This window comes from Drosophila obscura, unplaced genomic scaffold (genome assembly GCF_018151105.1).
Source record: "Drosophila obscura isolate BZ-5 IFL unplaced genomic scaffold, ASM1815110v1 contig_4, whole genome shotgun sequence".
In the NCBI taxonomy this organism is placed as follows: domain Eukaryota; kingdom Metazoa; phylum Arthropoda; class Insecta; order Diptera; family Drosophilidae; genus Drosophila; species Drosophila obscura.
The window spans coordinates 4,598,900-4,615,880 of record NW_024542828.1 but is presented as its reverse complement, the minus strand read 5'-3'; the positions used below and the strand labels follow the sequence as shown (position 1 = coordinate 4,615,880).

General features: G+C 41.8%; 1 protein-coding gene across 1 annotated transcript; it reads right to left on the bottom strand.

Moving 5' to 3' along the window:
* Nucleotides 1-10,632: 10,632 nt before the first annotated feature.
* LOC111074874 (glutamate receptor U1) lies at nt 10,633-12,830 on the bottom strand. The gene is made up of 5 exons (XM_022367848.2): nt 12,289-12,830; nt 12,045-12,228; nt 11,856-11,986; nt 11,632-11,802; nt 10,633-11,563 (listed from the first exon to the last, which is right to left on the bottom strand). Exons 1-5 carry the CDS (start codon nt 12,828-12,830, stop codon nt 10,633-10,635), a joined length of 1,959 nt encoding a protein of 652 aa, XP_022223540.2.
* Between the last annotated feature and the right edge of the window lie 4,151 nt (nt 12,831-16,981).

Sequence of the window (16,981 nt, the reverse complement as noted above, 5' to 3'; positions counted from 1 at the left end):
GGTGCCATCACACAGCTGCCGCTCCTTAAAGCAGGCCCCATACGAGCACTTATGCTCTGCGCAGCTTGCATTGTGGCATTCGGCAAAGGTTTCATCACTGCCATCAGGACAGTCTATTCGGGCATCGCATCTCTGGCTAAACGCAATGAAATCTTGTCCATTTTTACATCTCCAGTTTGCTTGTAGACCAACTTTAAATGAAATAAATATTTGGTTATGCAATTATTTTCTTTAAACTTTTTTACGCACCGAAATAAACACAAAGAATTGATACTAAAAATTCACGCCGAAACATTTTGTAAGATTTCGCTGCGAGCTGCTCTGCTCAACGATGCCAAGAAGAATGAAATACGAATGGATCGTATGGAATGGTTTTTATTTACGAAATCTACACGCAAAGAGAGCGCGAGAGTAGTACAGAGAGTCATCTCCGTTCTCTTTTTGTTGATTGCTGATTGATTTGTATGCATATGCGGTATGACTATGCTCTCCGGTTTCTTTTTGTCAATTGCTGATTTATTTGTATTTTCTTATGATTCATGACAGAAATTGCACATCAAAGATTTTAATAATGGATAAGTAAACAATTCTTGGAAAGATACGAAAGTGTATTTACTTGTTCTCTTGGGATTTAAATAAATTTCAGAGCGTGCAAATAAACAAAACCAAAACAAAATTCTGCGACAGCTTTTAACCCACTGAGTGCTTTTTAAATGCAAAAAAAATATATATATAGCGAGAAGGAACGTTGGGAGTCGTTTCTGTGGACTCTACAGTATAAACAGTCAGTATATAAATATGTGAGATTATGATATATATAGAATTCTAAAATATTTTACATTTTTTTGCTACATCTGTCATACATTTTCTTAAATGTATATTATACATCCACAATGTAGATTATTCATCTGCAATGTAGATTCTACATCTTCTCCGCAAAGGTCGTGTATTGCCCAGAGCAGAGTGTGTGCGAGCGAGAAAGAGAATGAGTAGCATCTGCTGCTCTGAGGGGCATGGGGTAAGCAACTGAAAATAAATTTCTTCATTCTGGCTATAATTATGATCCGATCTGATTAAGATTAGGGAATCTGGTAGATATGGTTATTCTCTACGATACTGCGTAGATTTTCGACTTTTAAGGGGGCGGATATCACATGAGCCTGGAAACAAAATTTGGTTGTTCTAGCTCTTATAGTCTCTGAGAACAAGGCGGCCATCGGGACGGACGGACGGACAGACATGGCTATATCTTCCTTCTCTGCGTTTACACACATTCACTTTTACCACAAATACAATACACCCCTTAACTCTTCGAGTACGGGTATAAAAGTGTAGTTAATCAGAATGAAATATTAGCTGAAAGAGTCATTTACAGCCAGAGGCAAATGGTTACTTTGCCCCCCGCTCCAACACAGCAGAAAAAGTCCCATTGAGTCGCTGGATAACCGAATAGCTTAATCGGCTTACATCGCCTGTGCTGTTGATTTTAGAGTGCATATTGATGAAACTCTTTGACGACATGTTGGAGTGTTGAATTATAAATTAAAATCCCAACAGCATTGGCGTCCGACGTTTGATGTGCCAAATGGATAGAGAGGGAGCACCAAGCAAGAACAGGCAATGGTATTGTTCCGTGTTTCGTGCTCTAACAAAATGGCAGGCAACATCGACAAATGCAAAGACAGCTACGAGCTGCATTCGGGGCAGGTGGCAGTCGACATGCCCAAAGGGGCAAGTACGTTATCTGGACTGACATGAATGAACGGCAACGTAGCACACCAATACCAGTGCATTGACAAATGAGCACAAGTCGTACTGTCATTCTGTCGATGTTTCTTTATACTTGATTCCTTCTATCCCTTGCTTCTATCCCTTGCTTTTGTTGTGTGTATTTGTTATCGGAAGCGGCTTCAAGGGAGATGGATTGGGGAAATGGTTGCGTATTTGCATTAAAGTTGCTTTGATTGGAGATTCTTTTGTGTTGCTTTCATTGTGAGATTATAGTCAGTATCTTTTAGTGCGTATATGAGCCACTGAGCCAAAATTTAAGAACTACATTTTTTTTGTCCCTTATTCTGTTCTTTGTTAGGAAATAAAATTAAATAATTTTTTCAAATTTTTAGTTTGATGTTTAAGAGTTGCTACCACAAAATTAAATTAATTTTTGTTGTTTAAATATAAATTTTTCAAAAATTTATTCGTCGGTTTTTTCAAATAAAATTGAAACAATAATATATTTAAAAACTTTTATTCTTTTTACTGTTAATGAACTAACAAAGTAAAATTCGGTAGCATCCTCTAAAACAATTTTTAAATAAAAATAAAAACAATAACAAAACAAAATAATAACAAAAAATATAACAAAATTAAGGGGTGTATCATTTAAATATCAGAAACAAATTTTTGTTATTTTAATCACTTTAAAATTCGTAGGCCTTTGGGTATTTCCGATACAAAACAATTCCAACAAAGCATGAGCCTTATCAAATTTGTTTGACGTCATACATATTTATCAGACCAAAGCAAAGTCCCTACATTCAGTTGCGGAGGAAATAATAGCACTGTTTGGTACCACAGTCTTTATTGTTGCAAAATATGATCTCTAACCAACCAAGAACATATTTCAATTAGGCTTACATATCTCCTCTCTCTGAAATTCCTAAAGGTTCTTATTATTTTACTTTACTCAATTAAAAAAAAACAATAAGCGAAAGAGGTCGGCAACAAAAATAGCACTAAAATTTGTTTTTTATAAGAACTTGTACTTTTCCGAGCTTTTTGATGTTTTATGTTCTTGATTAAATTAATAATCGGTGGCTTAAGTCGATTGTAGCAAGAGCGTTACAAAATATTTATTCCAAAGCCGAGACGCTGAGCCTCTGTTGTTGCTGCCAAAGGCTTTAAAACAAAATATTAACCTTTGAATACAACTAAAGTAACTTATTTTAAGGCAGAATTTGTAAAACTTTTTTGTAATTTGTATTTTTTGTAATTTTTTTGATATCAGTGCTATTTTTGTTGCCGCCTCAATTCCTGAATAATTCTTTCGGATACGTTAAATTACAGCCTAAAGTATATATACTAGTTCTAAGACCGTTCAATAATACTACTGTCTAAACATAATCCTTCAATACAGAAAATTGAGTGTCAGGTGCTATTATTTATGCCACAGCTGTATATATGGCAATATGCCACTCAGCGGCGATACAGCACAATCGAGCGAGCTAAATTTGCGGCCCACATTTGAGGCTGTGGAATAGCAAGATAATCAGGAGAAATTACTTAGGCTTCCCCAAAGAAAATAATCACAGTCTTATGAGATCCATTCCACCGCACACCAGCGAAACACCAGGAAAAATGGTGTCTAAACTTTTGGGTTCTGGATAACTTTATGGGCAAGTGGGTTTGGGGCGAATGGCGAGTGCAAAGTTCCGCAAAGCGGGGCTCTTATCCAATTAAGTCATAACTCAATATGTGCTGAGAGATATGCACTTGGCCATTACTTAGGCAAAAGGCAAAAATTTGCTCTAATAACTTTTGAGTTTGCGCTTTTCTTCCGTCTTCTTTTGCCGGCTTGCCAAGGAGGTAATTTTCACACCAGAGCCATGTAATTTGCTCTGCTCCTCTTTTGCTGCTGGCATGCTGGATAGAGAGAGAGTGGTAGAGTGTAGAGAGGGGGTTTTCGGTGAAAAAGATTTTAGTTTATGCAGAGCAACAGCTTCCCGTTTGCCTTCCCGTTTTTGCCTTGTTCCCTTTTATGGCACCAGCGAGACGTTGCCACAACTCATTTGGCATTGACCAGGATTGGACGTTGCCGCAGTCCTTCGTGACTGTGTCTATGGGTGGCAGGAGTCTGCAGTGGCTCCCATTTCCCATCTTCCCCATGCTCTCATTCTCTCATTCTCATCCATATCCCACATCCATCTGCCGTTGAGAGCGCGCGCATAAATTATTCATTTGTAATGTGCAGCCTCAGTCTCTGTCTGGGTTTCAGAGTCTCGACTCGACTCGGTCCGGGTACGGGTCCGCGTTGGCTCGGTCTTGGCTCTCGGTTATGGGTGGCCTGGCCTGGGGTCTGAAGTTCTCTGTGTGCACTTTTGGCACAGGATATGACACTGACACTCAGCGCCGGCGCTCGTCCTGCGTCAACAACTTCCTTGGCTGCTCTTGGCGTTTACTTTGGTTTGGTTTGTAATTTCCTTCTGGAGTTTGTGCCGTGGCTAAAAGAAAAACAACAAGGAGTCCCACAAAAAAAAAAAAAACCCACCAAACCCCAAGAAATACATATTCCTCACTGTGGAACGGAACAGAACAGAACAGTAGTATTCCAATTGCAGCTGGACCTGCTACTGCTCCTGCTACTGCTCTGCTCCTCCTTCTCCTGGTTTACCACTTTACATTGGGAAAATACTGCTGCCCTGCTGCAATTGCAAACTTTAATATTTGCTCTCCTTTTTGTATCTGTGTCTGGAATGTGTGTTTCAAAAGTTTCATTTGTGAATTGAAAAATTATTTTTCGTTTCATATGCAGAGTGTGTCACTTACAGGAGGTCCATGCCACTAACTCAAACTCTAACTCTGACTCCGCAGCTGCAGCTGCAGCTCATTGACAAAATAGAAAGTTGTTGACTCAGTTTCCAGTTTCTTTGGGTCTGTGCTTCGGCTGAGCATAAGTTTTCGTCTAGGACGAAATACGCTTTTTAATTACGCTCAGGTTTTATTTTTAATACTTTGTCTGGCTGCTGTTTCAGCCTTCTAAGTCGTAAACTGTGCCGCAGCCCACACACACACACACATATGTAGTCGTATGAAGACATTAATTAATTAAAAACCGCAATGGGAAAACTTAATGAAGCCTTGGGCTTAGGCTAAAAAGTGAGCCAGCAAAATAAATGGCCAGCCTCATAAAGTTGTAGCTTGACAGAGAGAGATAGAGAGAAATTGCAGTTTGCTAGCGGAGACATTTCTCTGGTAAGTTAAATGCCACAAAATTGCACCTTATAATTAAGTTTAATGTTTTATAATTTTGTTTAAAGTTATTTTACATTCAAACATTATTTTTTGAATGGAGAGTGCTTTATGCAGTCCAAACACGTTGGTGGGCAACTTTGGGAGTACAATTTGTGGACGTAAAATTAAATAAATCAGTTTTTTGCAGAGCAAGAAATTTCTATTATTTCTCCCTACCACTCACAGACGGTTAAATATTTTCTCCCCTGGCATCAAATATACACATCTTTCGTGGCAATTTGGTGCCACTGTGTGGCTGTTGACTCCACTTGACCACAAAATTGTCAACAGTCACCCACAATACCTCACACAGCCATGCAAAACTCATGGCCAAAAGCCGCAGACGACACGCACTCGCCATGCAAAAGGCGGAAACGGAAACGGCAATGGCCACGCGGTCCCACTGGTGACCTGTCTGTGTGTATTTGCATGTATTCGTTTGGGTTGCTCCTACTATATTGACGTTTGCACAGTCTTTGACAATTATTTAGTTGCAGTTTTGTATGCTTGTGTGAACGTCAAACGGATGCAAAAGTTTTCTGTACTTTAAATAACGGAACAACTATACAGGAAAGCTCAACTTTTCGAATTACACAACCTTTTAATAATAGAAAAATTAATTAAAGCTTAGAGAAAATATTTATTAAAATTTATTTTAATTTAAAATTTAAATTTAAATTTAATTTATATGCAGAATTCTAAGAGAAACTACTCCTACTATTCCTCAGAATTTAAGCAAATAAATGTGCACTAAATCTATGCCTGTAGCTTAACTTATCTGCGCTGGCCATCAATTGCGGCGGTACCCATTAAGGGGGTCAACCAAATAGCAAAGCGATTTCGTTCGCACTTTGTTTGACTGGACAAACAGTTGACCGGAAACACCCGTCAAATCACGGTCTCTATGTCTATATCTCAACAACCCATAACCAGAGCCAGTGTCAGAGCTTGCTTTTGACAGGACATTGCCTAATTAAAATGGCAAATCGTCAGCCACAACAAGGACTTTGGCAACACTGGTCAACTAGCAGCACATCAACATTAGGCGCGGGGCAGCAACAGCAGAGGCAACAGCCAATCGAGATGCAAATTTATGCGCCGCCTGCTCTACAAAAACAAAGGAAAAATGGCCAAAAAACCTCTGCGAAATGTACCATCAAAATTATGCGCACACGCATACACAGTTATACACATGGACACATTTAGATACAGATACAGATAAAGTGGATGCCGAATTTTACACTGGCTCTTCGATGATAAATTCGCTGCAGTTTGCGGGCAAAATACGAAATAAATTTTAATTTGATTAACGATTTTTTGGTCCATTTGGAGCATTTCCATTTGTCGCAGACGAAAATGGATTGGTTGGCTCTGGCTATGGCTATGGCTATGGCTCTGGCTTCCCCTTAACTTTTTTTTTTCTCGGTGCGTTTAACTTTCGGTGCTGCGGCGAAAACTTTTTTGAACTAGTTTGGTAATTAATTTTCATATGGTGCAAGTGGGTTACGATTCATTAACTTCGGCCAGGGGCCGACTGAATTTTGGGCGGTAGTTGGGGAGTTTGCAGCTTCTTTTGTCGGCGTCAGGTTGTTTGCTTTCCATTCCGCTAACAGGTCAGCACCAGTAGAGCCCTTGCAAACCTTGTCACGTTTTGTGGAGTGGACCAAAACGCGTTGCACCCTGATTATCGGGCGGCTGTTGCTGCTGTACCGCTTGTTTACTGGGTCAACATTTCGCTTGAATGGAGTGGAATGCCTCCTTGCAGGTAAATGCACAAGCAACCAGTCCAAAACTCACATCAAACCTAATCAGAAGAGCGCCGCCCCCTTGCTGTGATGATGGGAATGCGAAATCCTGTCGGTTGGTTTTGGCCTGCCAAATTGATTATAGTCAATATCGGCGCGTGTTTGCGCTCCGAATGCATGAATTGGGTAATTGATATTCGATAATCGCTGTCAGTGCACTGTTATGTATCTTAAAGTGCAATGTGTAATGCTCGTAGAGATCCCTAAAAGTAACCAGCTCTGTAAAGGAACCTCTAAAGTGGAATGCCTCACACACTCAAGCGGCTTTTGCACCCACATGGACGACATTGACTAAAGGGCCATTCATGGCACGTTAGCAGGGTGTCAGTGGCCATGCCTCTATCAAGGGTCCAAGGGTTGTTCTCGGTGTCCTGCTTCCTGTTTATAGCTGGCCAACACTTGTCATACTCGGTGGCATGTAAAAATGGATGTGATGGGTCTCGTCTCTCCAGTCTGGCACGACCAACGTACGATACGACGCGACGCGACGTTGCAGTGCATTTTTAAAGAGAACTTTTAGCTGTTTTTGGCCACAGAATACATCAATTTAAGTGCAGTTGTAGGAGCTACAGGGCACATGTCATACACATAGATCATGTCCTGTGCGAGGCGAGGCACTGCCTGTGGGTTCAAGATACGACTAGGTTTTCAACTCCTAATAGAGTCATTCTGTGGTTTGGCAATTAAGTCAATGCTAACGAAGCTGCTGCCCACACACAACACCACACACTGATGGGCATTCAAACAGACAGTCCGCAGTCCGCAGTACGCAGTCCGACAGAGAGGCACATTCATTCTGTGGGGCACAAAAATTACGCAGACAGCAATAATTAATTAGATACACAATAAATTACTCATATGCCAGTGGCAGCCCACAAGTAAAATGAAGACAAAATGAATTTATGTGTGTGTCGGCCTGTGGGTAGAGAATGACATGGAGCACACATCTGCCCACATATAAAATAAAGAGAACCATTTTGTGACTTTACTTCACATCTATGTAGAGTTTTTTTGAAACTGAACGTAATCATTTCAATGTTAATTCATTCTTTGCAGACACTCATATATGAGAAATCAAGTGCAAAAAGGAGAATTAAAAGCATTCTGTGCTGTCCCTGTGTAGCCACAACTATTAAATACACAAAAGCAAAAGAACAATGAGGGTAAAAAGCTGAGAAATCACAGAGCGAGCGACAAGGAGGAGGGAATAAAAACGAGGGCAAAGATTGCAGACCAAAGCAAAGAGCAACAAGAACTATAATTTCCTAAAGGACTTAATTATTTTATAATAAGCACATAACACAAGCGAGCAGTCCAACGACTGGGGACTGCGGACTGGACAGAGAGGGAGAGAGAGTACGAGTACGAGGCATTAGCTGTACAGACGATTCGGTCTCAGGATGCTGCACAAATGCTACGGCAAAAGTTGCAAAAGTTTTTCCACGACTCCACGACAATCGGTCAAAAGAATGGAAAGCGGAAAAGTAGTCAAGCGGCGAGTGAAAACCCCAAGCAGCATAAATTGTGAAAATATTACAGATTGCTGTTTCTCTTGCTGCTTGCTCTCTGCTCAATTTTCCGCTTGCTTTTTTTAACTTTTTTTTCTTATTAATAAATTGATGCTTGAGTGAATTCCAGCAATTAATATTGATTTTCTCAAAGTTGTTGTGGCTATTTGGTCAGAATTTTGTTTGGGGCTTAAGCAGAAAATTCTCTCATTGGAATGCCACATTTTGCTGCTGTCTATTAGCAGCGAATTAAAGTTGACTTTGTCTTCAATAATTAGCACTTATATCAAAGTTCTCGCTGCTCAAAGCTTTATTTGCATAAACTTCAATCTGTTGGCATTGAAGTGAGGAAATTGCCATTGGAGTATTTCTCTCTTTCTTCTGCATATATTTCCATCCATTCCAGGCAGCCCAGCCTCAGCCTTAGCACCAACCCATCCCCGCATTAACATTAAGCCTGCATAAATTCGCATTACGCATACGCCCCGCATACGGCAGGCGCTGTAACAAACATGGACAAACATTTAAACACTTCAAAAACAATATAAATTCATTCAGAGAGTGCGGGCGGGCCACTATCCCCACTATAACCATAAGCAATAAAATACACAGACCACCATGCAGACATCGGATAGGCCACCAGAATAGGAGAGGACATGGCCATGGACATACAACAACGATGGCAAGCCAACAACAATGCATAAATAAAGACCAATGCCAAACAATTGATACTTCGACCAAAGGAACAGAGCAAACGGCCATCGAACGATTTGTACGAATTTATATAACCAAAGCGGAAGTGTGGTAGGGCGACAGCCAGACCTATACAGACAGACAAACACACAATACACACACACACACAACTAAACATTGAAACAAACATGCCAAAATGTGCGAGGGGGAAGGGAGCGGAGTGAGCGGTTTGGTTTGTTGAGAGTCCCAGTGTCAGACCCAGTCCCAGAGCAAAACCCCCTACGGATCCGAAGCAAATTCATTTGAATTGCAAAACAAACACAGGCGAAGACCCCAACGTTGACGACATTGAAGGCCTACTACACGGAGTTTGGACGGGAGTCCGGCTAAACGAGCTTAATCATGTTGTAAATTTGCATAATTTGACATGTGTATGTGAGTGGGGGGAGTGTCCTTATATGTGTGTGTGGTATCCAATTGATATATAATATATATGTTGCTCTATATATTTTTAGACTTATAACAAAAGAAAATTAGTTCTAAACTTATATTTAATTTGAATAATTAGCACTACTTACAGCACGTAAAGAGCTAAAAGCTATCCCCCAATGGAGGAGAGACTCCTTATAATCAACCGATTTATAAAAGTCTTATACGCTCACGAACTGTGCTGCAATTGCTGAACCAGTCGTGACTGCACAATCTCATTCTAAACTACACCCATATAGATGTGATTATATTGCAGTGGGAGTCCACCGTCTCATGGTCCCCTAGCCGTGGTCCCTTGTCCATTGTCCGTGCCCTGTCAGACATTATGACAACTTAATTGAAGGTTATGCGTGACCACAGTCAGATGGAAGCTTCTCATGCATCGCTCGTCTCATGGTTAGCGCTGGGGCAGGGACTACGACAACGATAACGACAACGACAACGCATTCAATTGCAATAAATGTGATTACTTTACAATTAGGTTTGTGATTACTGCTACAATTTGCTGACGTATTTATTAAGATATTGCAATAGCATGAGAGTGGAACACAATGGGCATTCATAGATCTTATAGCTATAAATACTAGGAACAACACTCAACCAGTAGCAGCAGCAGAGGCAGTGGACAGGCACCCCTCTACTTGTTAGCGCTTGAAAATTCAGGGGCTTTCCCCTCCCCAACCCCCTTAAAAGCTTGTCAGTTAATAGAAAACAAGTGACATTTTCCTCCAGCACTTTTCCGCCTGCACCATGCTAGGGTCCTTCATAATTAAGTCTAAATGAAGAGCTCGCTTCGTGTAGAAAACTTGGCTTGACCCCCACCCCATACCAAAGAGGAATGGGTGAAAGAAAAAGGGTAATGGGAATGGTGATGGTGGCGAGTGAGTACATGCAAGTGTTTGCAGTTTAATGGAATTTTTAATTTCTGCGCTGTTCTGCGTTGCGGAGCAGCAGCAATGGGAATAGCTGCAAGTACCCGAAGCTGACATTATTACAAATTTTTTATTATTATTAAAAATGCAGAAAACATTAAAAGCGACACACAAATTTGTAGCCGAAAGTCGTGCTAGGACAAGTCTCCTCCTGCAAGCCTGATTACTTAAATGGACATCGCGCCCACACCCATCTTAACGTGGCCGGAAGGCAGCCAGCCAGGAGAGCAGCAGCTCCAGCAGAAACACCAATGCACTGGCCATCATGGCCAGCACTAGGGCAAAGAGAGCCGGTGCAAAGTGCTCCAGATCCACCTCCACCTGGGAGGCCTTGAAGAGGCTACAGTCCGGCTTGTTCACCGACCACAAGCGGTCATTGTACTGCATCAGGCCGGTGGCCCGCAGGTGTAGGATGGCATGGGCTAGATGTTCGCGCCAGGGCGAGCCCTTGGCCATCACGGAGGCGGACGCATAGGGGGGATTGAACATAATTTCCTGGAGCTCGCAGAACTCGCGCTCCTCTATGCGCAGCTCGAGGAGCAGCCTGTACAGACGATCGATGGCCGTATGAAATGCAAAACGACCCTTTATAATCCGCTCGGCTCCCTGCTCCAAGCTGATAATATTTTGCTGGCCAGATCGACAGATCTTCTTGGTGTAGACATCTCTAACCAGCGGCCCACTGGTGTTACCGAAAACCGCAAAATTATAGGTGATATTCTCCATGCCGATGTCCAGATTGCTCTCGTACAACGCCCGCAGATTGACAATGCTCCTGGGGTTGTCTGAGAGCAGGGAACCCACAATGAAGGCGCCATAGAACTGCAGCAACATGTAGCTGAAGATGCAGCTGGAGCTGATCAGCACACGGGTCGACAACAGTCGGAAGAGCTCGGTGGCCGGACCCTGCTGCAGATACGTCTCCAGCATGCTGAACCACACAAAGGCCACTCGTCGCTCCACAAGATTTCCATGCTGGCGCCCCTCATGGCGGATGTGAAGCAACAGCAATAGAGTGCTGAATGTAATCAGGCACAGGACGCACCACCACACCTGAGTGCTTAGTGGCTCAAAGAATATGTTCCGGATGTGACTGTGTCGCGGATGGCGAAACAAAAAGTGAATGCTGCAAGAAAAGAGAGTTGGAGCACTGCTGGTGCCCAAGTAATCGAAGGATAGCAAGTATCTGCTCACGGCTGGATATGGAGAACGGGTGAGTACAGCACGTAGTGCTGTCTGTCCGGGACAAAGCGAATGGGACACACGGCAAAATCGGCCTCCCCGTTGGTTATCTGACCCATCACACCCGACCAGCTGCCGTTGGCCAGCTGCTGGCCCCAGTTATCCGTGAAGCTTATGGCCAAACTGCAAGTTGGCTTATTAGCGCGTACTCGGATACCACTCTGCCCCACTCCCACCTGAGATTATACATCCGCTGGACGAGTCGGAACAATTGATAGGTCTTTCGCTGCATGGGATCCAGTTGCAGCAGCTGCTTATCGTCGGCCAGGTACTCCATGTCCTCATAGCCCAAAGGTTTCTCTGTCAGCTGGATGAATTTTGAGGAAAGATGAGAGAATCCGCCACCCAAAAGGGTGCATGCGTACCGCTGTGCTGCCTCGCAGGGTGACATTGAGAAAGTTGCGCCTCCGAATTATCCAGCTGCTACAAAAGGTGTCCATCAGCTTGTAACCCTGCCACGGAGACCACTCTCCCTTTCTCTGCACAATCAGGGGGGCACTTGGCACTTGCTGATTAATCTTGTACACATCATAAAGCCGCCACGAGGTGCTGCAAGTTATCCGAAATATTAGCTGCATGCCCATAAAGTTACCTCGTTAATCGCCCAACTTATCTCTGGCCTTCATAGCCACAGTGATATCCGCATCAATTCCCATCTTGTAGCCACCTAAGTGCTGCAAAATTTGTGCCTCATCTGGTTGGGATACCCGACTGGTGCCCAGCATAAACCATGCCAGCGAATTGTTAAAGTATCCTGCCGCAGAGGCCACCGCGTAGACCCACTGCTTGACAAGACGGTGCTCGAATTTTAGCACCAGAACCGCTGTACGCGGTGCCCCATAGTACATGAGATCCTCGAAATTGTGGGAAATTCCTGGCTGATAAAATTGCACACGATAGTTGGCCAACAATTTCTGGTGGCATTCAATTTGCCAGTCGCCATCCCAGTCCCCGTCGCCATCGCCATCGCCAACGCCATCTCCTTTCATACGGACGACAAGCGACTGCTGCAAGTGCTGCGACCGCAGAAAGTCCTCGAAGGCTGCCAGCTCAAGGAAATTGGTATTTATGCTTTCAATTTGTGGCGTGCATAAAAATCCTGTTAAAATTATAAAAACCCATGAAATAACTTTCACTTGCAACTTAATCATTTTATATGGCCACTTTCACTTTGACTCGAAGCTCAGTTCTGCTTCCTTCCACTCTGCGGATTGTGTTTGCTTTCGCGTCTGCCGTTTTTATAGGGTTTCATACGCCATCTGCATGTGCATAATTTATGCACATTTATCATATCAGCGATACATGTACTATATATCCGGGACGCACGCAAATTGTGCGGTTGACAAGAAAAGTGCGCAGAAAGGAATGGCGAAAATGGCTGGAATTATTGCTAAATGTGCGTAATAAAAGATTGGTCTTGTAATACAAAGGATTTCGAATAAAATGAGAGACATGACTTTGTCAGAGAGGGAGAGATGGAGAGAAAGAGGGCTAGCAGAGCTCGAGAGATAGGTATAAATTAATCTTTAACCCTTTAATCGAACACCAAAAGTATGAAACAGCAATATTAGTCAAACTTTTGCCAATTTCTATGATCTTGCAATTTTCAACTGGTTCTAGCCACACAGACCAGAGAAAGTAGCTGTTTTCCGTAATTTATTTATTTTATTTTAATTAAAATTTTATTTTTACTGGTATTTTAAATATTTTTTTGATATTTTTTTATTTTATTTTTGAAATAAATTTATTTATCAATGTTGTATGTTTTTATATTATTGAAAAATGATTAGCGTCACGAAAAATTACAAGTGCAGCCAGTTAAAGAGGCATGTGAAATCAGCAGCGCGATAAAAGTGAAAGAAAAAGAGAGTTATCTTAACAGAGAAAGACCAAATTCTCTTGTGTCGTTAAAGCGGCATGTTCATTTTTTTGCGACAGTGAAAGGGTTATAGAGAGAGAGCGAGAGACCCCTTGGCCTACATTCTTAATCTCTTGTCAACTATACATATACATTACGCTCTTGCTTGATCGAAAATAACCTTTCCTGTTGTATTTAAGCGAAAAAGAGAGTTATCTTAACAGAGAAAGAACAAATTATCTTGTGTCGTTAAAGCGGCATGTTCATTTTTTTTGCGACAGCGAAAGAGTTATAGAGAGAGAGCGAGAGACCCCTTGACCTACATTCTTAATCTCTTGTGAACTATACATATACATTACGATCTTGCTTGATCGAAAATAAACTTTCCTGTTGTATATAAGCTGCTAGTTAACGACAATTTTGATTGCTTGAGAATACAAAAATTTGGGAAATACTCAAGCTAATCCTCCTAAAAACGAGAAGGAACGTTTTGAGTCGCTTCTGTGGACGCGACTCTACTTTTATACCCGTGCTCAGCTTATGAGCTTATGATTTATGCAGGATTTTAAAATATTTTACATTTTAGACATCTAAGATAGTCTTGAAATACGCTTGTAGCTGTGTGATATCGCGTTAGTCTGGAAACATAATTTGGTTGCTCTAGCTCTTATAGTCTCTGAGAACTAGGCGGTCATCAAGACGGACGGACAGACAGACAGACGGAGGCTTTTGATCAATCATGCTGATAAATCATGCTGATCAAAAATATATATACTTTATGGGGTCGGAAACGTTTCCTTATTTGCGTTGCATACATCCACTTTTACCAAAAGTACAATATACCCTTTAACTCTCTGAGTATGTAATTGTATAAAAAGTATTAAAAATCATTGAAATACAAAATAATCAAGAATATTGTTTACATATTCCGTGACTTCGTGTCCATTTCAAACGACTTTTGATAAATTTCACTGCTGTGCCGTTCATTTACCATCCACCTAGAACACTAAAGTGAGCGTACAGCCGAAATCCAATAACTAGACGCAACATTAAGCAGGACAAAGCTGCTGGCATTAGCGTGACATTATCCGACTGCAGCCAAGAAGTTACAAGAAACGGCAAAAACGCGTGTTAGCATCCACGAAACGAAGCCAAGGACCTTAGCGTGTGTCCCTTGTGCAACTGTGTATGTATTCGTACCTCTGTGTGTGTGTGTGTGTGTGTGTGTGTGAGTGTGAGCACGGAAAATTTTGTGAAACTTGAAAGCAAATCCTGCAGCTTGCAACTTAATTTCATGGCACGCGGCTGCTCTGCCGCGTTGCATGCGGCAACTTCATTCGGGCAATTTGCTTCACGACAGCTTGCCACGTGCTACACACAGAGAGAGAAAGAGAGAGGGAGACACGAAGAAGGCGGAACGAAAATGCAGAAAATGGCAGCGAGATAGAGTCCTGCAAGGACTTTAAGACTGCTTTGAAATTAAAAGGAATTACATTCAATTTGTTGACATTTTTGCGGATGCGGATGCAGCTGCAGCCTTTATCACTCCCCGCCCCCTTTGTTTTTTGGGCTCTCTCTTTTGTGCTGGTGGGGGCGTGGTAATGACAAGAAACATTTTCCACAAGGCCAAATGCAAATGAGCAGCAGGAGCAGCAGAAGCAGCATCAGCTACAGCACATACAACTAGTCCTCTCAAATGTATTCATTGCAAAGCGGAAAGTTTTCCCAACATTTTATCGCAAGATTTTCTCATCGAATACGCGAGCTGCATGCGGAAGACAGCCAGCGATTCACTTTCTCTCTATCTCTTGAGCGGAGCAATTGTGCCATTAAAGCGATGCCCACACACTCTGGCACACACTCAAACTCAGGCGAACAAACGAACAAAAAAATGCCACTGAAAATTGCGCATACGCCATGTTGCACGCTTAAATATTTCGCTTTTAAATTTTGTGCTGCTTTTTCTACGGCTTGCCGTTTCCTTCCTTTCGTTTCTTGACATTTTCTCACACATGCCAGACATTTGCACATTTGTATGCGCGAAAAGTTTTATTTAATTTCTCATATGAAAATATTATTTGTCGCTGCCATCCATCGGGGGAGGAGTTTGCTTCGTTCCTTCACATCAGGGGCATACACATACACACACACAGAGGCCACAGGTGAAATTTATCTTTAATGTTTTTCCTAGAAACGTGCATTTTGATGTCTGATTTGCCGGCTGACGTGGCATGTTTTGACAGTTAATAAATGTTCAACACTGAGAGTAAAAAGGGAGCGCGAGAAACAATTAAATTAAAGGAAGAAAAGGTTTTTATAATGTGTTTATTACAGCGAAATGTTGAGAAATATTTTGCATTTTAATTTAAATTCAAGTCACCAAACAAATATAAAGCTTTATTCGTTTTTTTTTTTTAATACAAAACATATTTTCTCCATTCCCCGAAAATGTAGTTGTAAAGACGCAGCAGAGAATAAACAGCGGAAAATTTTTAATTAATTTCACTCCCAAAATGGAGGATATTATTGTTATTATTGTATAAGATTCGTTCTCAACAAAAACAATATACAAAAAATCTCCATTTTTGCATTTCACGTTGTACTCGTATTTTTCTTGATAATTATTTTTACATTCCAACTGCGAGGGATTTTAATTGTAGGTAAGTATGCTTCCAACCGACAAAACTTGTCCATGGGCCAAAAACAAAAGAAATAAACAAAAACAACAACAACAAAAAAGGAATGAAAAGGAAAGCGGAAAATCCCCTGCAGCCATGGGACGAAGCTCGAATTAAATCCCTCAGAATGGGACGACAATATGCGACTTTCGCTGCTCGCTGGGCAAAAACAAGGAGCGGGTGTATTGAGGAATAAAATTTAGTTTAGTTTAATTAAATAATTTTTGGCAAACTTTTAAATTATATATTTTCCATTTTCCATTACCAACCTCTGTGTTATTTCCGACTTGAAGTTTTCCCTTCGTTAGCTTCCACGCTTCATAGTTGCTTAATGTTGGCGTGAACAGTTTTATTTGCCAACAGCAATGGGCGAAAATTTCCATCTGCATCTGGCACTGGGACAACGTTTGCGCCTGGGACTCGGTCTGGTCCTGGTCTCTCGGCCAGCATAAAGTCAACTCATTATGAAATTACTGCTAAAAACTAAGCTTTTCCCAAACGGAAAGGAAAGTACGGTACGAAGGAAGTGCAAAAAAAAAAGAGGAGACGATGACGATGACTGGCAGCGCTGGAGAAAGCCGGCAAGGAAAACAAATTAAATTTAATCGATTTGTGAAAAGCTGCCAGACAACAACTGCAAGTAGTGCTTGGGCTGTGTGGATGGGTTGCATGGTAAATTAAGTGAGGGCGTGTCCGGAGTGGGGACTTGGCCAGAAGCACTTGGCCACTTGGCGTGTCCTGCGATGCCTCTAAGCGCATTCTAAAC